This window comes from Aulostomus chinensis, chromosome 19, assembly GCF_037954235.1.
Source record: "Aulostomus chinensis isolate RoL2024-O1b breed Wild chromosome 19, RoL_Achi_v1.0, whole genome shotgun sequence".
Classification (NCBI taxonomy): domain Eukaryota; kingdom Metazoa; phylum Chordata; class Actinopteri; order Syngnathiformes; family Aulostomidae; genus Aulostomus; species Aulostomus chinensis.
The window spans coordinates 11,207,369-11,232,704 of record NC_141338.1 but is presented as its reverse complement, the minus strand read 5'-3'; the positions used below and the strand labels follow the sequence as shown (position 1 = coordinate 11,232,704).

Below are 25,336 nucleotides of genomic sequence, written 5' to 3'. Positions count from 1 at the left end.
TTGGACATAGACTGGTTGAAATTGTGGCCAAGACGACATAAAGTCACAGAAGTCAGCAGCGGGGGGGCCAGGTTCCTGTTCTCTGTGTCCGTTGCTAACAGTGGAGCTCCGACTTCTAGTGTGACGCACGTGATTGTGTTGTGACGACTGCAGAGTCACTGGACAAAAACCAGATGTTAACTAGGTTATTTTGGCCTGTGCGAAAAGGTCTTAAATTATGAAGGGGGGGGGGGGGGGTTAAGAATTGTGTTGATGCAACTGATCTCTTCCTCCTCTGGCTGATTTTCAGAAATGTGAAGTCTGTCGTGCTTGGTTGCAGCTTGACGTCACCTCAGCCCAACCAGGACTCTCAGTTCCAGAGCCCAGAGTGAGTGAGAGGCTCACACTAGGGTCTGTGTGTGTGTGTCAGTAAAAGGCTGTGACAGGAGCAGGATGGTGTGACTGCACGCAGGAGGGAGAGAGGCTGAGAGACCACACAAGACCACTCATCATCATCTCGAAACCAGCACACAGCATCTGCAGCAAGCCGTCTGATTGGTTGAGGTGTTACCACTTCACCTGAGCTCATTGGTTCTCTTCTCACCTCCATGGATAACCTCCAGTGTCCAGGTGAACCAGATAAAGATTCCAGCTTTATTCAGCAATGCTGAAGCAATGTCAGCATGTAATATTCCAAATATTCTTTAAAATGTACTGAAAGCAACACATTCACAATTTAATTTTTAAAATATTTTATTATAAACAGATTATAATCATTTCATGTTATTTCTCTCATCTAAATACAGCCATTGCAACTGACCCAAAATATCTGATCAGTTTTCACAGCAAGACATTTTACATTCGATACACGTATTTTCACACATCGATCACAGTTACATTGAGGTTACTTGTTTGTCCAGTGTTCACAGGTGATCAGTGGTACTGGGTTGTGTTACTTTAACATTTAAAACCCTAACCTTACAAAATAAGGTGGAACTAATCGTTTTATCTGTGGTTCTGTTCCATTTTAGGCCGTTTAAAGCTGCTATTGTTGTCAGCAACTAGGATGCTATTCCTGACTTACTTTCAGATGACAAGAGGTCTCCCTCACCACCAGGTGGGACACAAAGAGCACAAGTCCACTGAGGCAAGAAGGGAGGTCAATAAAACGGCTAAGCTACCTTTTAGCATTGGATTTAGCATCAATCGTAAACTGCATGCCTACTCATAAACGCGGTAGCTTCATTAAACTGCTGACTTTTCCTGACAAGATCACCAGATAACAGCTGGAGGAGCGACACACGCAAGTGGGGATGTGATGTAACTGACAGGTAAAAAGCTAAACTCACTGAGAAGAACCCAGGTGGGGGTGTAGCAGATGCAGCGCTACAGCACATCCATCTCTACCTGGAAATCATGTGATGGATCAGGCCACCTCCTGGTCCACCTGGTCCCTAAACAACGTGACAGTCAGGGTGGTGTCCCACCCATTGCTTGGTTCATGGTTGGGGGGTGCAGACTGAGACTTGTGTAATGTGTTAACAACACCCTGATTGAAGTGGACCAAGGATTTTGTCTCAGTGCAGAGTAAACCAAGAGCCCCCCCCCCCCCACACACACACACACACACACACACACCACAATCAAGGTAACTTCTACTCATCATGTCACAAGTAAAACCTATTTCAGAACTCCAAACCTCATGACACTCCCACCAACCTCAGCTGTCAGCTAACATTAGCTTATGCTAATCAAAAGCAGTGAACACCAACAGAGGCTACTAGCTAAATCGTTGTTAGCATGTTGGTACTAGCCTGTGGCTAAATGACAAAGCTGCTTTCCTGACTGGAACTCCTGCTTGACTTGCATAACTTTTTTCTTTAATCTTTCTTTCTTCAATATTTTGGAATTCATGAATGAACCTTTTTTTTTTCTTTGCAAGCTACATGAAAATCACAAAACCCAAGATGCTCGACAGTGTTTAGTTCACATTATTATTGGAGTTAAATAAACATGCGAGGCAAAATCATAAGTATTAGTAATTTCTGAGCACAGTACAGTACTTTTCTTCACAGATTGTATTTTAGTGTTTTCCAGAATCACTCAAAGACAAATGAATGTCCTGTCCGGTTTACGTCACTTCGACAGATGTTAAATAAAACTATTCAAAATCTCATAAATGGAGGCATGGAATTTTCTTTTCTTCTGACTTTTCCACATTTGACCTCCTTGTCTGAAATGATTCTGCTGTAAAGGTGGCGTTAATATCCAGAGACGAAGCTTCCCAGTAGAAAGACCTGGAGCAGAAGCAGGACCACAGCCTCGCCGGGGGGACCGCCTGCCCCCCCTGTCAGGACTTTGGCATCTCTTGAAGCCGAGAGGACGCGGCTGTAGGTGGGATGGATGTGTCTGAAGTTGTTGCGCAGAGGTGTGACCTGCTCTGCGTCCTCCTCCGTGGAGAAGATCTGAGAGGTAAACTGAGCCAGCTGAGGAAAAGGGAAAAAAAAAAGAGAGATTTTAACTTTGATCTTTTGTTCTAATTGACAGAAAGCAAGAATTGTTTTGAAGAAACCCACCTGAGACCACGAGATGTAGATGGGGACTTCATAGAGGGTCCAGATAACCACATGAGAACAGGGAGGAGTGGTGATGCTGCCATAATAACGGTAATACTGGCTCATGTTGTTCTTGGGCAGGAGGCTCATCAGGGGAAAAGGTTGAACTTTAGTAGTTTGACCTTTGAGGAAGATACACAACTTTCACAAGATTGCTTAGAAACAACAAAAATAAAAGCAGAATTTGAAGAACTCCAACCTTTGTGAGCAACCAAGGAGAGTTTTTCTGATATGTGCCCGAATGGCAAATTCTCTGCGTAAAAAACCTGAAAGAGCCGGAACCAGGATGAGTCGTAATGTAAAAGCTATGAAATACAGCCAATTAAATGAAACTGACATCAATGAAGAACCCAAGCACAGCGAGGCCGCTTGGGTCATCCAAGGCTGCAGACATGTTCGGGTGGATGGACTTCATGTTTACTATGTGCATCTGGAATATAAAAGCACGGTAAATGCATGCAACGCTGCACTGCTGGTTTGCAGCTGCTTTGCAACACTGAAACTGTCTACTGACCAAACTGTACCTCCATCGGGTATCGCCGTCCCTCCACCGTGTGCTCCGAGCCGTTGGAGGTCGGCCCTCCCCAGTGGAAGTGCAGCTGGATGGTGTGGTACACATCTGGAAGACCCCCGCCGCTCACTGACATGCCGCTGCCCACCTGCAGTAAGACTGACAGCAGAGGACTCATGTAAACACACACACCACCAGCAGTGTGGGTGTGTTTGCGGTCTACTCACCTGAGTGTCCGTCGTTTTCTAGCTTCCAGTGCCCAGTCTGTGTCTCATCGAAGCCCTCCAGGTGTAGGGGTCCCAGGGACCCGTCTGTGGTGACCCCATGGTCCAGGTTGATGGGAGAGTGATGCTCTTCAACTAAAGGGTGACATGATGGGAAGGTGTCTCCCCAGGCGTAAGGACCTGAGGGTATGTGTGTGTGTGTGTGTGTGTGGGGGGGGGGGGGTCAGCACGGAAGACGTGATGTCTTTGTGAGTAGTAGCAAGATCACGCAGAGCAGTTTTATCAGGACAAGAAGTATAAGTACTGAAGTTTGTTCTTGGAAGCAGCCGTCAAGGAAAAGTTTCACTTAGAAGGAGATAATAATACTCTTTATTATCATGAGATTTCAGCGTTGGGTGTTCAATGTCCTCCCTCAACCATTTATTCTGTCAACTAGGAACAAGAATTACAGAGTAACAGGCAATACTGTCACTTCACTTCACCCGTGATAACGAGAGCATCACGACACTGGGATGCTGTGATGATTGATGAATGGTAAAACAATTCATCTGCAACACATGACGATTCTGTTCATCTCATCAGCTGTTTTGATGTTTAAAAAGTCAATTTTTGGTGCCAGTGTACTTATTTCATCTCACAAGAGGAAGAGTCACGATGTATTTCAATCTCCACGACCCCCAAGCAGCAGGCAGTTTAAAGGTACAATTTGTAACATTGAGAAACACCTTAAATCAAACCAAAAGGGGGCAGCACAGCACAGGACAGTCGGTGTCCGCACCTCTACAGAACAAGGACCAGTTGCAAGGAGGTAAAATTCAGGTAAGATGGAGTGAACGTTAGACAAACGCATCAGCAGTTGTTTATGAGTGGCTTCATGCTCCAGCCCTCACAAAGCCTAATATCGCACCAGCAGCCATTGAATATATTGCTGTAATATTACAGCGGTTAGTAGTAGTAGTAAGTATTACTCACCACAGTGGGGTTCATTGTAACAGTAGTCCTCTAGAATATAGAAATAACAACATTTTAGCAACTACATCCATCTCTGGAGTGAAGAAATGACTCATTAGAAACATCGCAGTGTAAAACTCACCTGACTCCGTGTATGAAAGATGAATCATGAGAAGAGCAGCGGCAAAAATCATGGTGGGACCCTGCGGCTTGCAGAAGAAACCGGACAGGCGTCGCTATCTGAGGTAGACTGACTATCAGCGTGGACGGCTGGTTTAAGTCGACCTGGGGGTGAAAGCTGAGTTTTATTTGTCCTGGTGGGATCATTGAAGTGTGTCATTACCAGTCTAGTGGTCTTCACTCATCAACAGGCTCATTGATGCAGCTTCAACCCCACACACACACACACACACACACACACACACACACACACACACACACACACACACACTAAACCACCATTACCCCTCCCATTGCTCTCCGCCTGCATTGATGCCCAGAGGCTGCTAACAAGACCCATTCATCTGAGGGTTGGAAGGCCCAGGATGTATCGCCCTGAATAGGAAGGAAACACAATACACACATATACTGTATGTGTGTGTGTGTGTGTGTGTGTGTGTGTGTGTGTGTGTGTGTGTGTGTGTAGATGACGCTTGATTGGAGGAGGAGTGACTAATGCTTCACCTCACTGATCTATAAACGAGAAATGTCTCCCATCACTTTCATGACAGTAAATATAATTTTTGGAAGAAAAATAAAGTGAACAATCACTAAAATGGCGGGGATGGAAAAGCATTATTGATGCAGTCTTATAAATTTTGAAAAAAAAAACGGTGATATTTTGTCGAAGGGTTGATATTTTAATGATGCGCTAAACTAACAACTAGCTACATTCACCTGAAGCTATAGTGCCAATATTCAAGCCAGTTACAATCTGATATGAAAACTAACAGCCTCCCTGTACCATGGACTATTAGAGCCACTTCAAGGGGGATAAAATCCTGTAAGAATAAAGTTGTAATATTTTGAGAATCATATTTTTATGTTTCCAGAGTAAAGTGATGATATGAATGTCATCAATGAATAAGAACAGTCATAATTTTAATCATTCATGTGAAAGTCAGAATTTTCGATTTCATGAGAAAAATCATGGAACAAGAACAATCAAAACTTTGTCACAATTTTTTTTTTCAAAGTCATAGTTTCATGAGGAAAAAGTCCATTTAACAAAAGCTGTCATAACTTCACGAGAAAGTTGTAATTTGACGGGAATCAAAGCCAGAATTGTACGAGTCATAATTCTGTAAGAAATCAAATCACACATTTATGGAAAAAAGTCGTCAGTAAAAACCTGATAATACCCTGTAATAACCTTTTATCGCCTGGAGTCATGACTCCATTCTCATATTATGACATTTGTCCCTGTAAAATTATGACTTTCCCCATTAATTATCATTTTCCTCATTAACTACTTTTTTTCTGCCGCCAGTTTGACCGTCACTCTACCCAGTGTTTTATTTCCCCCCTCCGGTAGTTCAGTTGCTAACTGCTAGCGTCTCTCGTGCAGGAATAAGCAGCGATTGTGTCGCCGTGGTAACAAAGCCTGGGTTGTTCTCTGGCAGCTTAACAGCGTCACTGCTCTGCTGCCGCGTGAGTCACAGCCAGGTGCTCTAGATCTGCTTTCATTGAAGAATTTGAATCTTTTTATTGCTGTGGGTGGGATTTCTCTCACTGGGAGGGGATTCCCCCGCATCCCACCTTAATCCTCGGTGACATTTGCAGACAGAGGTATTTCCTAAGCAAGATCAGCTCAATGTCACGACTGACGAGGGTCACCGTACACTTCAGTATGTGTTCACACTCAGCCACGCGTGAGTCGTCCTTCATGGTGCAATTTATTTGGCATTTGATTAGATGTACATCTACATCAGAAAAACACAAACCCTCCCTGCAAATGAAGCAGTTTTTTTTTTTTTTAATTTAACGGTTATGAAATAAAAGACATTTGTAACTCAATGAAGTTAGTGGTCACACTACCACCATAGCCTTGCACAGAAACAATAGTGTCATTGGCAGGTTTGTGACATCACCAGATATTAAAATTAAAAACCTACTGTACAGGACAGACTTGAAAACAAAACAAAAATCTCTCAGCATGCCAAAGAAAATTAAAAAACAAACATAAAAACAAAAACACATGCAGGTCCAAAAACAAGGAAAATAAAAACTTAACTGATGAAAAATTAAAAAAAAAAAAAAAAAAAAAATCCAAACCAACATCTCTGAAACACACACATGCAAACTTGTTTCCACAATGTATGAGTTGGTTTATTGAAGAATCCACTGAGGATTGTCAAAGCCAAAAGAAATGAAAATACGGGGCTAAATAAGCAGATAGTGTTTTATACACATTCAAACATGAAGTGCCCACACACACACACACACACAGTTGTTATTCTGTCTACGCTGGTGGCTGCAGGTCGACTCGCAGCGATCCAAACTTCTTCCCGCTTTAATTCATCAAACGATTGTCAGGGTTCTATAAATCACTGCCACGGTTTTATTACTTCTTCGTCGTGTTTTAACTTTGATCCCGCTAAGGGACAAAAGCCGTAAGAAAACTCATGACAGTGAAAACAAAAGACTCCCAGCTACAGTCAGTGACATCATCTTCATCAGTAGCTGAAAAGAAACAACAGAAGACACACACACACACACACACACACACTGAGGGGAGGGCAGCATAAACAAGAAAAGCGAAACCCTGATTTAATCAACAGATGGGCGTGCAAAACATTGAGCTTTAATTTGCTAAACACACAATGACTCAGCAAAAAGTTAATAAACAAACGGGGACGTTTTTAAAGATTAAATGATTGACAATAGTTATTGTAAATAAATAAAGTTGGAATTTAATCATGGGATATCATCCTTAACACATGAAAGGATTCATGACTTCTCTCTGCTGATTAATTCTGACTGATTCTATTCCACAATAAAACATTCGTCATCAAAACTGATCCCAGAAAAGAAGAGAATGGAAAAAAAAAAAAAAACCCACGATACAAAACTGAGATGTATCAGTACCACAACTGTAGATACATGTGTCAGCAGTAGCGAATAAAAGGAAACTAAATGTACGTTCTTGTTACTGCAACTACAAAAACACACACCGCTTTGCTTCGGGGTGTATCAGTCCCATCAAGAAGGTGACAGGATGAGAATGTTATTGTTGCTTGGTGATCCATAAAGGTCCAATTATGGGATGATGCAAACAGAGAAAAAAAAGAGAGGGGACAAGCTGGCTTTACGGTGTGTCTGTCGTCTGTCGCGTTGTGCTGGAGCGACACACGAGTATAACAAATCCGAGCGGCGCAGACCTGAGGGGGGGAGGGGGTATTTACATCAGGGCCTCTCCACCGGTCGCGGTCGTCACTGAGATGTTTCAAAAGCTCAGTCGAAGCGTAAAGTAAAAGAGTGGCCTTAATGTCCTTCTCTGTACAGATTGGGGCCTCTCTGCTTCCTCTGATGCCAGTGTCTCACAAAAGCAACAGAATCAGGCCACTCCTCCTCGTGTGATGTCTGTACAAGCTGAAAGTCAGTGTTGGAGCTGAAAGGACAGTTGGCCACCTCCCCTCCTGGTGGAGCAACTCGTGACCTTCCTGGATCAGCAGGTAATGTCCGTCCACAGTCCTATACCACAGTGCTGAGGGAGGAGGCGCAGTCTGCAGGCATGGAGGCGGGGGCCTGGCCATCTGTCGGGGTGTCGGGCCCCACCAGGAGGGTGCTGCTATCAATGGAGTCCTCCCTCTCCTGAGAGGGTGGCGCCGACTCTGGCGCAGGACCAGAAGTGTTGGAAATATCAGCCTGGAGACCGTCGACCATGTGGCTCGGCACCATGGAAACGCCGGTGTGTCCTGCAGGTGATGGCAAAGAGAGAGAATGACTCTTATGCTCAAGATGTGAGACACGAGGGACAAGAGCAAGGGTGTGAGCCTACCCAGGTCCACGTAGAGGAGGCTGTCAGGGTTGATGGAAGCCTCATACGGGGGAGGGGGGTCGTCAGGGTGTGGGATGTCTGGGTATTTGTAGGCTGCGTATGGCGGTGGAGGCTCCTGGAAGTGAAAAGCTCCTCCCTCGCCATCATCGGACAGATGCAGGGGAGTGAGGCCGGTGCCAAAGGCATCAGGGCCGTAGTCGAAGCCTGGAACTCGTCTCCCGAGGTTGAAGTGGTGCACTGAGGATGGCATCAAAGATCCACAAACACATCCACTTCAACAGAGCACAAAATCAACAGGCTAAAAAAGGCAGAATGTGGCCACCTATGGAAATGAAATCATCTTAGATTACGCAAGCATCCGATATTACCATGAAATCAAAGCTCCATCCTAAACTCGATGATAAAGTGTTGCTGTGTGACTAAGTTATGATCAGTGACGTGTTGCTCACAGTTTCCACCGATGAGTGTTTCGATGCGCTCGCGTCTGCGCTGGCGGAGTCTGTGCACCATGAAGAGCAGCAGAGAGAGGATGAGGAAGGACGAGATGCAGCTGACGATCAGCCTCATCCCGCTGGCCATCGAGTCAAACAGACTGTTTCCATCTGAGGGGAGATTGGAGAAAGAGACAAATGAGAAAAATAACCCCCGACAGCAAGTTGGCTTGTTTTAGATGAATGACACTAATGTGGTTTGAGTTGAGTCTCCATTGGGGGGGGGCGTGCGTGCGAGCCAGGCTGGAACAGATGATCTGATCATACTAACTCAAACTAGGTTTTAACACCATGAGGAAAAAAAACAACATTGTTCTTGCCTCACTCTGAAAGCAACTCTGCTGTCATGTGATCACATTAGTCCAAAATGATTCTTAACACACTTCATTAGAGGAGAAAAATTAAAGCAGGCAAAATTATTTTCATTAATACCAGAAACTATTATTCACATGTTTTAAAACGATAAACTGGGCACTGAAGCACAACGTGAAATATCACCCAGGCTGAGAGAACATGTGCAGGCTGCAGTAAATACATGACATTAGATTGATTCACGTACATGAATGAATGAACAGAATTATTGGGAGCAGATCCTTTATTGTCTTTTCATTCAACTGTTCAACATGAATGAAACTTTTGGCCACTTGGTGGCAGCAGGAATGAGGCGCTGGCTATTCTCTACCACGGTGTCACTTCATGAGTCCGTTCCCCTTCTCACTACATTCTTTCAAAATAAAGAATCAAAGATGTCATGGTGAAAACATCTGGAATCAGTTCAGCTGAGTCCAGACAGCTTCAGGGTGAATCTCTGTAGAGGTCGGCAGCAGTGTCACGCCCCCGTGACATCATCATTTGGTACATTACGGTGAAACGATTGCAGCACCTTTTATATCCTAGTGACATAAGCCCCTGCCCTGCCCTGCGGGCTCCTACCTGGATCCAGGCAAGTGAACTTGCAGCACTCTTTGGGGTCCTTGCGGAAGTGCTGGCAGCCCTGCGGCCGCTCACACAGCGCCGCCACACACATCTCAGGCTCGCCGTCATGACACGTGCAGCTGAGACAGGGGTCGTCTCCCTTAGGGGTGAAGTAGTAGCCCTCATTGACAACATTGTCCTTTATATCCACACATGTTTGTCCTGTTAAAAAAAACAATACACAATGTGAAGACAAAGTCCTGCTTGAAAATCCACCTTGAAGAATTCGGATACAGACTGAATGAGCTCGTACTCCTCTTGCAGAGGAAGGGGAACTTCTTGTAACAGTTCTCGGCGTGCCAGCTGTGCAGACCTCGTTCGTTCATGTTTTTGATCTGAAAGCGCTGCAGCTGGGCGCAGAAGACGTTGTCCTGGGTGGGAGACGCCTCGTCAAAACTGGTCAGACCATCAGGTGGCAGAAACACCTGCATCGACCCTGTTCACACACAAAGAACGTTGAGCACCGCAACACTCATGATACAGTCATCAGTTTAATTTCTTTAAAAAAACAAAAGAAAACAAAAAAAGGAGGGACCTTTGTATGCTACCTCCCAGCGGCCCTCCAGAGAGTGGTTCTGATTGGTGATCACATACTGGTAGCCCACCCAAAACCTCCAAAACAGAACAAAGGAGAGAATTACAAGAAGTCAAATGGTCAAATGTCTTGGTCCTCTTGCCTGCCATCGAGTACATCTAGATGGCAGCTGATGTGTGGATTTAGTTGAATTTTGAATATATTCATTAAAAGTGTTGTTAAACTGTGGCAGGGTACATCAAGCGCTCTTGCTGCTCATATTTTGTCTACCCTAATACACAAAAACTGAATTTAAGTGTAAGAGTGTGTATAACAGCCAGTGTAACTGCTGCTACTGGTCACTAGCTCGCCTGTAAGAAAGGAGAGGATGTGCTGAAACTTGGCTGTATGTCATTAGAGGTTTGGACTACGGTTTTGAGATTCCCAGGATAATAAATCTTCCTCCATAAATTAATGAAAGCATGACAGTCATAATTTTCAAGCATTCCTGTTCACCAGCTAGCTTCGGTTTCTTTTTACACAGAAACTGCAAATATCCCTCTGTATTTCTGACCCTACACTACAACCATTCAAAGCTCCTTTCAGCTGAGAACTCTATTATGAAGGACTATCATTTTGATCTTTACAATGTTTAGAAACGTACGTGCACTGGTCTTTGCGCTCACAGACTTTGTCGTCAAAGTCCACCTCGATCTTCAGGATGAACTGCAGCTCTTCGTTGGTAACAAACGTAGCCAGGGAGCCGTTGACTTTCTGACAAGTGTCCACAGCCTGCCAGTAGTTCTCATTCCTCAGGTACACTTTGTAGCAGCTGGCTGTCTTCTCGTAGTGGTGCCACCCACTGGGACATTTCTCTGTGGGTGACACAGATTGGCGCATCATCACAATGGATGACTTAACAACTGATTGATTAACCAACGTTGACAGGAAGTGAGATTCTTACTGTTGAAGCGCACGGGCTGAGCCACACCCATGACGTCTTCCACCTGGTCGTAACCGTTGCCAAAATGAAACCGTTCTTCTTTTACAGCTGCAAAAACACAACTCAAGGTCAATAAATGTGGACTCTTTATTTTCAATTATCGTCGTCAAGTAGTTCTCCAAGAGCAGCTTTTCTTTTCTTTCTTTTTTGAAATTGTTTGTTTGTGATATCATGCAGCAGTGCTTCTCTGGTTTTAAAACACAACTCAAACCTTTTGTTTGTCCGATCGTCTGTCAAATATAAAAGTTGTCGCGACGCTTGCTTTCTAAACTATCTATGCAAAGAAATTTATTCTGAAAAATGAAATTAATTAACTTGTTCATATGTGATTAAAAATGTTAGCTGTGTTGCAGTAAGTGACCAGGCACATATCTTAAAACAGGCTGCGAGCGATTACAGACGCTGGTGCTCCACAGTTCTCCTTCTGTCTTTGTATTTGATTCACGAGCCTCCAACCAACATTTCCTCCTTCAGTGTACATTGCATGCTGAACTTTAGAATACTAGGAAACCATCAAACCAAACAACGATCAAGGAAGTTTGCGCAGATTTGAGGAAGATAAAAGGAGAACTAAAAAAAAAAAAAAAAAAAAAAAAAAAACCTGCTTAAGACACATGCAAGTACATTGCACATTGTATCCTTAAAGTATATTTGTGAGTACAAAGATGGAGGACAAGAAAGACACAGTCAATGTTGTTTCGGTTTGTCAGTGCGAGCCATTTTCCCTGAAAAATGAGTCAAATAATCACAATCACATACAGCTGATTTTTCAGGACAACAGTAGGCCAAGTGTTCCTCTTCTGCATGCAAGTACGGAAGTGGGAGTGCTGAAGGAGCAGAGAAAAAGCCGGAGTTTCCTCTGCTGATATATCTCAGTCCTGATGAATTATTAGCGGATCATAACAATGCTATCTTGTTCATTTTTCTAAAAATAAAAATTATAGCTGATGGATTGTGCTGCAGTAATGCTGAAATAAAGAAGAGGAAGTTGTCACACTCAAGATATCAGACAGAGTGTGGACTTGTTTCACAGTATCAGAAAAACGTACGCTGAAATGTGACATGCTTGAACCTCAAGGGTCTGGTGAAGAGGGGTGAAGTTCTCAGTTTAACATAAACATTACACCAGAGAGATTGTCAGTGCGCTGAAGAAGTACTGAAGGAATACAAAGTACTAGCAGCCAGCGCCATCACAGGAGGGGGGGGGGGGGGGGGGGGGGGCGAGTGTGGTTATGTTCATATGTTTGGGAATTTGATGTAATTCACAAGAAGAGAAATGTTTTGAGACTCAGAAGAACTTGTTTCAACTCGTTCCACAAGACAGAAATTGGACCTAACGTTTTGAACTGCTTTTGAATACAAACATGTAAGGATCATCATCATCATATTGCCTGAGAGAGGCAGATAATTATCAATAATAATCTGTAACATAAGGTAGATTCACTCTGTGCATCTCTGCCGATCTGTGTTCTGAAGGCAGGTTTTAGAAAATGTGCTATCAGTCTATGGATTTATCGTTTATCATGTTTCATCTGACACCAAACATTATGTACTCCACCTACTATGTTGACCATAATGGCGGCTAGTCATACGAGTGTTGAACAGTTGTCCCTGGTATTAATCTCACTGGAATCTGTGGCACAGATTTCTCCACCTTTCCATGCTTTCAGAGCTAATCTGAAACAAGAAGATTGATTTCTGAAGGCTGTTGATGTAGCTGACGAAAAACCCCTCTCTGAGCTTTGCTTGAGTTTGACCAGGGAAACTGTGACCAGAGAGCACATTACAAATGGGTAAAAATGCAGAGCGGAGCCAGAACAATGGGTGATAATCAGCAGATTTGCTTGTGATTACAAAGAACATATACAGTACAGGCAATTTATTGGTGAATAAACAGTACTCACTGTTGTAAAACAATTGCTGCTTTCATAGCCTGTACTATAATGTTGGTTTTTAAAACCTCATGCCGTGTTGCTGGCATGCCTGCGGCTTTAATTCAAAGCATGCACAGCTACTGCTGTATGGAGGTCACATGCTGTGCTCAATCCTTTCAATAATTCCCATTATGCAGCCAGAGATCTGGGGATAAGGTCTCTCCAGATTAAAGAGGGGAAAACAATAGGATTTCGGTCAAAGGTTTAGTACTGAAACATGCCTGCGGTGTAGAAGAGATCAACAAACAGTCAAACCAAAACACAGACACAGACGCGTGTGCAGCATTAAACCTCGTCTCCCTCTGCCTTCCCATGCCGTCTGGCTGGATCTGCTATTGCGGTATTTTCAGTTACTGATAGTCTAGGAGGGAAGTTATGTTCCTTACCCTGTTCTTAAAATCATGCACGAGTTGTTTGGTGCACTGCACGCGCGCGCACGCGCACACACACACACACACACACACACACACACACGACTGGGATGAACTGCAATTAAGGCAGGGCTGCATTTAAACTACAAGTTGGCAAATATGGATCCACAACCGTTTCCAAGTATCGCCATGTGTGGCGCTATTCTTTCCAGATATCACTCGGTTGTAAAAGGTGAGGAAGGTGAGTTCTACTCACGGGGACAGTCCATCTCGTCACTCTTGTCCTCACACGCAGTCCAGCCGTCACACTGCCAGGACATAGGGATACACTGCATCTTTCCACTGCGGCAGGCAAACTGCCCAGGACTGCAGCGCTGCTCTGAAATAACAACAGGACAGTTTGGATGGTCAAACATGCATATGACTGAGATATTTAGAATCAAGAGGAACCCAGTTTAAAAGAAATATGACAACATTTTAGGGAAAGTGCTTATTTCTCATCTTCCAAAGAGTCAGACCAGAAGATAGACAGCCTTCTTTACTCTGTGTGCAGCCCTCTGCTAGTTAGCTTAGCACGATGAATGGTAGTGGGTGGGAAGTTTTAGCATACCTCAGTCAAAAGTAATCAAACAGGTAAGGTTCAGGATTGTGGCTTCTCTCCATCCTCCCTTACAAAGTCAGCCATGTTTAGTAGAAGCGGTCACTCTTCTAGTGTTGAGGTCCTGTGTCAAATCCCTGCACCCAGTGGTTTTATCAGGAAAGTAGTCCTGACTGTCGGATTCTTACATCACTATAACTCTTCATTTTGAATTATTTCCTAAGAAATATTGTGAACAACGTTAACAACAACAATGCAAGTAAAAACAGTTTTGGGGAAACGTGTATTCGATAGAGTTATGCTCACACTTCCCAACCACTTCCGTTCATTGTGCTAAGCTAAGTAGCAGTCAGCTGGTCTCAGCTCCCTAATCCAGCACACTATCTATCTCCTTGTCTGGCTCTGGGGAGAATGAAAAAAAAGAAGAGTTGGTGTGTCCCTTTAAGCCATGGGAGATTTAATGCCAATGAATAAAACAAGAAAAAATCTAGGTGGTGGAGTGAAAACTCTGGAATAGATCAAACCAGATTTATGATGTTCTCCCAGGAGCAAACAAAAGACCCAATCCAGGGAAAACAAGGCTGAGCACTACCACGGCACCCAGTGAGTAGACTAAATGAGAAGCAGGTGGACACATTTCCTGTCGACCTGTTGACCCTTTCACAAATCTAATACCCCAACAAAGCAGTGGAGGGAAAGATCATTGGTGGGAATGCCAGAGAAACTGAGACACTGGGTAACTAAACAAGTTTAGAGAAATGCACAAATCAACCATGTCTGTAGACAAGTCTGATCATGACTGTAGACAACCGGCATACACAGATAAAAACAGATGTCTATGTATTTCTGATATGAAGCATTACAGCACGCACGCACACACACACACACACACACACACACTGAGGGTTTTTTGTTTCTTTATATCCTTAAGCAACTGGTGCTCAGTGAGCCTCCACACCATGAGTGATTCACATGAAGCATGAGTTCATGAAGGGCCTAAAACACAAGTCGGTGTTGTTAACGATCGCAGGAGACGCCACTCAACTGTCATGCTCTAGTAAAAGTCAGTATTGGGGATGTGTGTCTGAGGACTTTTATACTGGTAATACTGAGACTGTTACAGATGCAGAAGTTACGTGATGCTGATTTAATATGTTTGTCTGGAACACTGAAAGAAAAGAGCAGTTTTCACATGAAACTTAATTCCAACACCCAAGGTGCTGGTTCAGAACTATTAAACCTACACAGCTGATATCACCTGATTCAAAACTGATATGACACAAACTGTTAGTGAAACGACATGTCCCATCTTATCTTAGAAATGATCTTTGGCTGACTCACAGAGAACTCACAGACTCAGCAGCCGCTTTTATTTTTTTGCCTCTTGTGAAATTTCTCTGATTGATGTCACAAGACAGCAGCTTATGTGCACTGCCACTGTCAAATTTTGTCATTTAGCAATAGTTTGCAGCAGTTTGGTTATGTGCAATGGTTACTACATAATGTTGATGCAAATGTGAGTCAAGACGAAAACGAATCGACATAATTCACACACCAAGGTATCAGTCCCCAGCCACATCATTTTTCACACACTTTCATTTTAAATCCTAATTCCTTCATCTTTTCAATTTTAGTAACCAAGAGTGTTTAAAACACGACTGAAAATGTATAACCGTACAAAAAAACAACAACCTCTGCACAAATATGGAATTGGAAAAATGTCTGTGTCTTCTTAAAAAGTATCTTTATTATCGTCACTTAAATCAGTAAATCACATTTTAAAAATCACATGGCCCAAATTTTTTCTATTTTTTTATGCAATGTATATTTGAGTTCAGAGACGCGCAGTTCAGAATTATCGATAATTTGTTTTGTTTTTTGATAACCAGTTAATAAAACTTGTGAAATCACATGTTTACTATATTGTAATATTGTACAAAATAATCACAATATGGCCTTTTACCCAACTTGTCACTAGCCATGATAGCAAGTATTGGTTGGGGTCATCATCTCTCAACAACAAACAAAATTATCTTCTCAGTAAATTATTCAAACAATTCATTGATTCAATAATTCACTTAATAATATTAATAATGTCTGGTCTTCTGTAGAGAAACCCTTTTAAGGAGTAAGACATTAGCATGTTTTCAGGCCTGACCTACATCAAATCAAATCAAACTTTATTTATAGAGAACCTTTCATACATACAGTAAAAGAAATGCAACTCAAAGTGCTTCACATTAAAAAAAATAAAAGTAAATTAACATCCATGACCCCCCCCCCCCGTGCCCTCATTCATGCACGCACATACACACCCTTGGACACACAGCGTATTACACAAATGCATACAACCCAGGTAAAACCCCCACCCCCACCCCCCACTCATCTACCCTTGAGGAACACTGAAATATAAAGTGTGGCTGGGCACTGACAGACCAGTTAAGGAGACACCATCATGGAGAGGGTTTCTTTATCTGGTGATTAACTGTTGACACTGAGGTTGCTGCTGATATATTCTAACGTAGATGTCAGACAGCCACTACACTGGGAGACACACTGCTTGCTTACCTGACAATAATCTTGCCAGAGCTAGCCGCGGACCTGCAACAAATAGAAACAATAGGGTGAACTATCCTGCATGTCAGTGTCCTGCTCTTTACAGTTTTTCAAATTGTGCTTGAGTTGAAGCCGATCAAACGTGTGGTTTAAAAAAAAAAAGAGAATCCTGTTGTCTCGAACGACATCTATATCTATAGATGTCTTTTGTGATTTCCAAACTTCCTGTCCAGTAACTTGACCATCGGTCCACCTGTCCCTGCTGTGTTTACCCATGGAGCTGAACCCCCCACTCACCTGACAGATACGGTTGCACTATTTTAACTCAGAAAAACAACGGTGCGATTTCCAGTCTGTAGCTGTTGTTTCATCTGTGTACCAGCCACCTTTGTGAACGGAGAGACTGACTATGCACAGTTGAAACAGATCCCACAGCACAAATTGATGACACACAAATTCAAAACGTTCCACAAGGACCAGTTATGCTTTTTAAACATTTACTTCCGTCACACTGCAGCTTCGCTTATATTGAAGGAACTCAGTACGTGTAAACAGCTTCACCCAAACACAGTACAGCTTCAAGATTGTTGAGGAATTAAAACACACACACACACACACACACACACACACACACACACACACAATCAAACCCATTTTCAAATAAAAGGCATCTCAACTTATACCACTATATTTTAATATTATACAGCAAAACCAGCTTTCTATCAGCTCTACCAGGTACAGCCTTAATTTCCACACCGTCTCGCTTAAAATTCAGAAGAGAAGACTGGAAATCTACAATTTAAGAATAATTGCTTTCACTCTGTATGACATGCAGGCCGAGCTATCCAACCCTGGTCCTTCCTTTAAGGCTGATCTTAATGCAGATTGCCTTGACTCTGCCAAAAGAGGTTTTGAAAGCCCCAAGCAGACATCAGCTCATCTTAGTTAAAGCTAAGTGGATTGAGAGGCATTACAGATCTGTCTCAGACTCTTGACCTGAGTATGTGTCAAATGATTGATGGCATTCAAGACCATGTATCCCAAATACATCCGAGATTTATGACGTCAGTATCTGTGTGTTTGAATATTTTTGGCTCTTAGTTTTAAACCCACACTGACTCTTAATTTGACTAGTTTACAAGCACTCATGTTCCACCATTGTTCCAGGTTTCCAAAATTGATTCATATTCTGAATAATAATATACATGGCATATAAAAATGCATGGCAACGGAAAACTAATATTTCTGTTTTTACATGCAGACGTAACAGATTCTGACTAGCTAGACTTGTCAGCAAGATTAAGGGCGGAACTAAAGTTCACTTTTGTTGTTGCCCTCCTCTCTGGTTGATGTATGACACACTTTCTAGGAGAATACAGATATAATGTCTTATAATGTGTATTACTGAAAGAAGAGGAAGTAATGTCAAGTGCTATTTTACAGTTTCCTTGCTTTTTTAAATTATATATATATATATATATATATATATATAAATAAATAAATGAGTAATAATACTCATATTTCGGGAAATTAGAGGAGCTACATTATCTTGCTTGTTAGCAGTCTGCAAGGTAGCATTAAGCTAAAGCATCTGGTCTTGAACAGGCAGAATAACATGTGCTTCAAGAGCCTAACTGATGTTAACGCAGATTTGAGATGCATATTCTGAATATGCTGTATGTACAAAGCTCCTCAAATCTGACTAACATCAGCATATTCCACATGACTTGATCGTTAAATGAGAAATTCAGGAAGCCGTAGGTTGTCAAGTTTGTGTTTTTCCAGGAAGCTGTTAGTAGCAGAGTAAACGCAGCAGGTTATTACTCCTGTTGAGGATGTTAGTGCTGTCTGAGTAGGGACGTGCTGCCTGCGTGCACGCATCAGTATTCATGCTACCCTAATAACAGCGCTGCTGCAGCACACACACCAGTGGAATTTATTCAGATAGCACCAGCCTTCTACTGAGGGTATCAGTTGTTACATGATGAAGGTACAGCTTGTGCATCTCCAGATCAAAAGAAATGGAGTACACTTCCTCTGTCGTGATCTCATCTGTCTGGTGATTTGAGTGTTTGAATGGTCAACTGCTGAGAGCTTCATGACTTCCATGCTCACATTCAGTTTCTCCCTGCTGTGGTTAGCGCCTGCACACAGCATCAGCATGAATGGCTGATGAATGATAACTGGCCTGGGTCTGTGTTTTTCTAATATTTACACTCTGCAGGCCATGGGCGGAATAACAATCTATTTTTGTGAAGCCAACTCTAGAAATGAATGAACCCTGGCTACCCTGAGAGAAGTGACCCTCTGCATGTCTTACATAACCAACAGGAACACAAGAATGAGCAACTTCCCTAACTCCGTTCCCCCGGAGAGCAACAGCGGCACAGTAAACTGGCCATGTATGTGCTGCATCACCCTGATGATTCACGGACGCTGAGACTCACCGCTAAAAGCAGCCAGTCTGAATGGTCATCTAGTCTTTTCTATCTCATGATTATGTATTATCTCTGCACTGGGTGGATGAAAGGAGACACTTCATTTGAATACCTTTAGTTTTTCGACATTCTAAAAAGAACATACAGCGAATTTGGGGGCCGAAAATGATGTGTCGCTTATCAGGAGTTTTGTTTCTCATGTGATGCACGTTGAAACTGCTTAACAAAACACCTAATAATAATAATAATCATCAGGGCTGGTAGATGGATAAGGACTTTCCTTTCCAAACTTGATAAGAATGCACAATAACATCAGCTAATCTGTCATTTTTTAAATATCTGTATTGGTTTGATGGACAAATAATCTGTCATTTATGAAGAGGAAAAAAATGCCATAAATAAAACATTTTATGGATTTCTACAAATGTTTTAGAATAAAAGGAAAAATTATTTTAAACTTTCACAATGTTTGGGAGTGCTGACCTGTGGCAGGATAGTATGAGCAGTCTTGTTGAACAGTGTTTAATAAGTGATAGCTGCCAAATCCATCAATTTATTTTCATTACGGGTTAATACCCACATGCTCTGTGTTTTTAAAGTAGCAAGTACACATCATAAACTGGGCTGAGTCATTAACAGTGTAATCAAATTGTTGCCCTCTGACTTGGAATCAAAGGTGCACAGATTCCCACCCCTGTCATTCAGTGTGGAGGTTGCTCTCTGGTGACGCGTGCCTTGCGCTATAATACCATAATACCTTGATAAGACTCCAGCCTACTTTCAACTATTGAGCAACACAAAAGAGCAGCAGCAGAAACAAGATGTTGCAAAACATTTCAGATGTGAAGGAATTAAAGTCTGAAGGTCATGTCTGTCCCTCAGCTCCCTTCAGCTGATTTCTTCCTCCTCATAGCAATGGTGCATCGCACTAATACAAGGAAATAAAACAGATTGTGACGCATTTAACTCCGCAGACTGACATTCATTTTCAATTATGTACTAACCATACTAAGTTCATGGTGCTGAACCTCCTTGCTTATTTTGTATTTGGATTGAAGTAGTCCAGGCTAATCCAGGCTTTGTACACCTGTAGCATGTTTGGTTTGTTCCGATTCAGTGGCTAAAATTATACAACAGCTGCAACTGTGCCTCTGTTTGTTTGTGTTCAAACATTCACCGGTGGCCAAAAGTTGTAAACAAATGCCATTCACAAAAAAAGTTCTGCTGCTCACCGGATACAACGTCAGTGTCCAAAATCAAACCCACAAAACTCACAAAGGGAACTGGATTGATCTGACAAAATGTAAATATATACATTTGGGCATTTTTGATTTATTTTGAACACATCACTAATTAGATTACTGCTCTCGCACGATCAAAATTTCTCCGATCCATTTAAAAAACACTCTCCAATACACATACTGTCAAATATATTGTATCATATTGGCCCCATTTTCCCGAATAAATAAATATAGCCTGCTTTGTTGGTCATTTATGTTGTGAGGTGCTGCTGCTCCCATTAAACCTTTTCATATCATATCATGAATCAATTATGAGCCTTAGAAAATAATCCTGAATTGCAAATGTTGCTATGAAATGTTCTACAGTTGCTTCAGTTGACCGAGTTCTAACTGCAAACAGACGACTAGCAAGCTGAGTGCACTCTCTTTGTCATCTCGGCCCACTTGATTCATCCCAATCTGAATTAAACTGCTGTGTTCACATAGACCAAAACAGCCTGATCACGGGTTTTGGAACAACTATGAGAATACAATGGCAGTGACTGATTAAGTAGACATGCTCAACTGCTTACAAACAAACAGTGAAGGGAATATTTGAGGGAGGACTCTACCTAGAGGTCCCAACCAGACCAGCATTGATCGTCTCTGAGGAAGACAAGATTGGCCATTACACTGCAATAAACTAATCCCAGTGATTTGCTTGCTGGCCTTTCATCTGTCTTATTTTAATAGGTTGTCCTACTCTGATCTCAGATCTCCACCTGTAGAGAAGTACAGTTAAAAATTTGCTTACCATTTACATGTTTTAGACAGCAGATGAAGCAAAGTCCTCCAGCATTATTAACTGCTAAGAAGGGACACATCATTGGTGTCTGCAGATACTCCAGGCGTGGTATCGAACATGATTAAGTGCTCTTGAGCCGTCCCCGTGATTTACGGGGAGTTGGAGGCTTGACAAGATTTCTTCGGTTTGGTTTAGCAAGAAGGTAGGAAAAATAAATGGGCAATGTATTTCTGATCAGGCATAATTTCAAGTTGCAATCTGCCTGGAATCCATGTTTTTATATCATGGCAACTACCTAAACCAGTCATATGACAAACACATAGCTAACCATGGAACATGTCCATAATCATAGCAATTCCTTCTAAAAGACAGACTTCAGCGATATATTTAAATTAAAAGTGTTTTTAAAATCATGTTACAGTACACTGGATTATATCCAAGTCATGATGACCTAAAGTTCCAGGAAGCCCACCTTGCATGTGATGAACGCCTGCATGCTCGACAAGATCGCACCCCCCCTTAACTGATTTAGTGCAAAATGCATGAAAACAGGGATTCCTCTCATCGGAGCCCAGGCATGATGAATCAGCCAAAAAATACAAGCCAAATATTTTGAAACAAGTGAAGCCCAAGCAAAGTTCTATTTGTGGCACACGGCATGAAATGTGGATGACAGCTGAGATTTGCTTTTCCAGTTACTCGCTCAAGTTGTATACACAAAAGGTGTTAGTTCGAGTTACAGCACCGTAATTCACTCTCCCTTGAAGAGACCAATAATAACAGTTGATTACGCTCTACAATTACGTGAAATTAACCATAAAGAACATCTGAAAACAAAAATAATTTCTGCCCAAGGGCAAGACAGAGACAGGGAGTAAGAAGAAACATGTTGAGGTTTTGTTTGACTCCTTTGAATCAAAAATGATCACATGATTGACTGCGGGTTCAATGGATGTGTTGCTTCTATCAACGATGATACTCAAATGAAGAAAAAAAAAAGATATATTTGTCTTCTTGTTGTTTTGATGGATTCAAGAAAAAAAAGGTATCTACTTATAAAGCCACATTTCAGGACATGCCTCCAATCATTTCTCTGTTTAGATAATACAACACTACAACTGTTTAATTAATAAACACAAAAACATTCAGTGGAAGAGTAGTGATTAAAGTGGAAGTGGTTGCATGATTTTGCAGGGCGGGCAACTAATACCACACAAATATGCGATGGAAGTGTTATTTATTGTATTGTATTGGTTAAACTGTGAACCATATGTTGTCATCAATATGCGTGTCTAGCTTTGAGAAAATAACATCGACTTGAGGTGGAAAATACGGCTTTCATCTACTTATCATATAAATATGGTCCAAGACATTTTCACTATAGAGAAAGCTGTTTTAGTTGTGCAGCTATTAGCGGATGAGAGTAGAAAAGCCGTGTTCCTGCTGCAGGAGCATGAATCCCTAACATGCCTTTCAAATTACAGCCAAGCGAGAAGTGGATGCTAAACTGAGCACACATCATCAGGACGAAACGCGCAGTTAAAAATATGAGTCAAATGTGACACAATTTCCCAACACATCTCTGCTGAGTTAAAAGTCCAACTAAATATAACGTATGATAATAAAAACGGGAATTTATAAAGGAAAAGAAGCCTTTTTAAAAAATTCAGGAGATTACGCACCCGTGTCGACTGCTTAACAATCGTACCAACTTGAGCTTTTACTATACCGATTTTAATGCAATTCACCACCTCAGTACCGACAGCGAGGCGACCATGTAAACCCGCCCAGCAGCAGCACAACAGCGGTTTAAAAACGACTCGAGCCCCTGGTCTAGTAGGCCTCTTCGCCAGATCGTCTACTTTGGCTCGATGCTAACGTTGCATGTGCGGTTATTCTTGGCTTGTTTACATAAGAAAAGATACAACTTGGATGTATTTACCTGTCCGTGGTGGGTCCGTTAATGTGAGGACAAAGAGAAGAGAGAAGAGGACGAAACCGCTGCTGTCAGCCTTTGGCAACATTTATCCTCCATTCATAGTAACTCCTCTATCCAGAAATGTAAAACATACAGCGGATCCGCACGGCCTCCACCCCCTCGGGTTTATAACGTTGAACGCTTCATACTATTTTCCTTCATTTTTATGGACTAAAAGCGACAGCTAACGAGGGGAAACAACGCATGAGGTTCATAGTAACCAGCTCCAGGTTGCAGTTGACCCAGCAGAGCAGTTAGCTAACTGCCTCTAAGTCGTCCGTCCTCCCCTACTGCTCGCAGCAAAGAAGCGGCGCTTGTCCAAGATGGCCGCGTCCTCCCATCACAACAATCCCAAACATGCAACGCTATCAGCTGGAGGTTCGGGGCGGAGTTTCACCGATTATATTCGCCGGGACAAGACAACCGAGGGGGGTATCGGTTGAGATTATCATGATGTGTTGAATCCAACTCAGAATATTCATAAATGATAGTGAGTGGATATCGTTGTATATTCGTTGTATAGAAGTGACGGCTGGCACGGTTCGGAGCTCTGTATCACGCAAGAGCCAACACACACAGCAGCTGCCAACACACACCCCGAAACCGTTACTATCAGGAGGCAAGGAGATGATAACCGATATTCGAAACCGATTTATGGAAAAGAAAACGGTGTCAAAAGTTAGATAAACACAAATTCTAGAGGCGGCCAAAGCAGAGCAAAAGCAGCACACTTTATTCATTTCTTATTTCCAGTAGTCAAATAGAAAAACACATAATTACACAAGATGATAATCAGTCAATACCCATTATGCAGTTTACTAATTAAAAGTCATACAAGTGAGCACCTCAAGTTAACAATTGTATAGCCTTTGTTTAATTAACAAATACGCTTATTCTTCCAATAAGGAACTTATTTTAAAAGCTCATCCTAAAGGTTGACCAAACAATGTCATGATATTATATCTGCCTTCTTTATTTAGGGGTCAGAATTGTCAGAATATTTTTTTAACTGATCTCATAATGCAATATATCAATACACACACACACAAACACACACACTGCATTTTAAGAGAAATTTCTTATTCAGTTACACAGATTTCCTGATGTATCACAGATTAATTGTCTTGTAAAATATTTACCATGGCAGAACTGTACCATCATACTATCCTTATTGGGAGCAAAGTATCGCGAGTTACTCTATATGTACTAGTTGAACAAGAACCTAGTTACTTCTTTGTGCTATGACCTGTCAAACTGTCAGCTGTGAAAGGGCTGTGTTACTAAGACAAATGCTTAAATATGAATTTATGTTCTACATTTATTCATGTTGGGTTTTTTTTAAATGGCAAACCTACTCTTCTCACAACAATCCAACCTTGGGAGATGGGTCACAGGTCAAACTGTAACACTAGTTATCTAGAGAACTCTTGACAGGTGCAGCGGGCTGGAACAATAGTTTTAATGAACCCACTAAAAATAATGTCTTCTTCATGTTTTACTAAAGTCCGTTTCTCCAGTTTTAAAACAAATAGTCTAATCCACAAGCATTTGAAACTCCTTCTTTGTGCCAGACGTCTGCAACAGATTCCGCTACGCAGAACCAATATGTGGTCAGAATAATTGGCTCCATCGGAGTTGGTTTACAGCAGCACAGTGGTCAGCACTGTGGCCTCACAGCAAGAAGGTTCCAGGTTCGAGCCCCGGCTCCATCACAGGATCTTTCTGTGTGAGTCTGCATGTTCTCCCTGTTCCTGTGTGGGTTCTCTCTGGTACTCCAGCTTCCTCCCACAGTCCAAAGACATCAAGAGGGGACGAGGCTGATTGATACTCTAAATTGACCGTAGGTGTGACTGTGAGTGTGAATGGTTGTCTGTCTCTATGTGTTGGTCCTGTGATGGACTGGTGACCTGTCCAGGGTGAACCCCAGCTCTCGCCTGAAGGCTGCTGGGATAGGCTCCAGCCACCCCCGTGACCCTTAACAGGATAAGTGGAAGAAAATGGATGGATGGAGTTGGTTTACAAAACCTTTACATTTTGCAAGTTCAACAATCATTTTTTAGTACCTCCACATACATATTTGGATCTTTTCTGTCCTCACAAAGATTCAAGCTGCGAATTTTGAAAATGTTTGTTCAACGGGAGCTGGCTATATGTGTAGTCTTGAGACTCAATG

The 25,336-nt window shown here is 42.2% G+C and overlaps 2 protein-coding genes and 1 long non-coding RNA gene across 6 annotated transcripts; 1 reads left to right on the top strand and 2 right to left on the bottom strand.

Annotated features, from left to right (window-relative positions):
- The first annotated feature begins 476 nt into the window (after positions 1-476).
- On the top strand, positions 477-2,610 carry LOC147244024 (uncharacterized). The gene is made up of 4 exons (XR_015110370.1): positions 477-609; positions 1,011-1,096; positions 2,235-2,451; positions 2,527-2,610. It is a non-coding gene; the product is annotated as an uncharacterized LOC147244024 (long non-coding RNA).
- On the bottom strand, positions 768-4,666 carry car15 (carbonic anhydrase 15). The gene is made up of 8 exons (XM_086187177.1): positions 4,423-4,666; positions 4,302-4,331; positions 3,333-3,509; positions 3,119-3,264; positions 2,932-3,024; positions 2,794-2,860; positions 2,556-2,716; positions 768-2,465 (listed from the first exon to the last, which is right to left on the bottom strand). Exons 1-8 carry the CDS (start codon positions 4,472-4,474, stop codon positions 2,241-2,243), a joined length of 951 nt encoding a protein of 316 aa, XP_086043303.1. The 5' UTR covers positions 4,475-4,666; the 3' UTR covers positions 768-2,240.
- Positions 4,667-6,130: 1,464 nt separating this feature from the next.
- Positions 6,131-23,695, bottom strand: dgcr2 (DiGeorge syndrome critical region gene 2). Of its 4 annotated transcripts, none has more exons than XM_086187702.1 (11): positions 23,128-23,694; positions 16,735-16,767; positions 13,825-13,947; positions 11,225-11,311; positions 10,925-11,135; positions 10,282-10,358; positions 9,985-10,182; positions 9,705-9,908; positions 8,730-8,882; positions 8,281-8,517; positions 6,131-8,197 (listed from the first exon to the last, which is right to left on the bottom strand). In XM_086187702.1, exons 1-11 carry the CDS (start codon positions 23,207-23,209, stop codon positions 7,974-7,976), a joined length of 1,629 nt encoding a protein of 542 aa, XP_086043828.1. In that variant the 5' UTR covers positions 23,210-23,694; the 3' UTR covers positions 6,131-7,973. The 4 variants fall into 4 exon arrangements, with proteins under 4 accessions (XP_086043828.1, XP_086043829.1, XP_086043830.1 ...); XM_086187703.1 differs by having other exon boundaries at positions 10,000-10,182; positions 23,128-23,691; XM_086187704.1 differs by lacking the exon at positions 16,735-16,767 and having other exon boundaries at positions 23,128-23,695.
- Between the last annotated feature and the right edge of the window lie 1,641 nt (positions 23,696-25,336).

What these genes read in the sequence shown, in the direction of transcription:
- car15 (XM_086187177.1), bottom strand. Translation starts at nt 4,474, where the DNA reads ATGATTTTTGCCGCTGCTCTTCTCATGATTCATCTTTCATACACGGAG. An exon ending in TCTTTCATACACGGAGTCAG is followed by an intron (nt 4,332 to 4,422) that starts GTGAGTTTTACA and finishes TCTATATTCTAG; the next exon opens with AGGACTACTGTTACAATGAA. An exon ending in TTACAATGAACCCCACTGTG is followed by an intron (nt 3,510 to 4,301) that starts GTGAGTAATACT and finishes ACATACCCTCAG; the next exon opens with GTCCTTACGCCTGGGGAGAC.
- dgcr2 (XM_086187702.1), bottom strand. Translation starts at nt 23,209, where the DNA reads ATGTTGCCAAAGGCTGACAGCAGCGGTTTCGTCCTCTTCTCTCTTCTC. An exon ending in GAGGAGTACGAGCTCATTCA is followed by an intron (nt 9,909 to 9,984) that starts GTCTGTATCCGA and finishes TTTTTTTAACAG; the next exon opens with GACAAACATGTGTGGATATA. An exon ending in AACACTCATCGGTGGAAACT is followed by an intron (nt 8,518 to 8,729) that starts GTGAGCAACACG and finishes TGCCATCCTCAG; the next exon opens with TGCACCACTTCAACCTCGGG.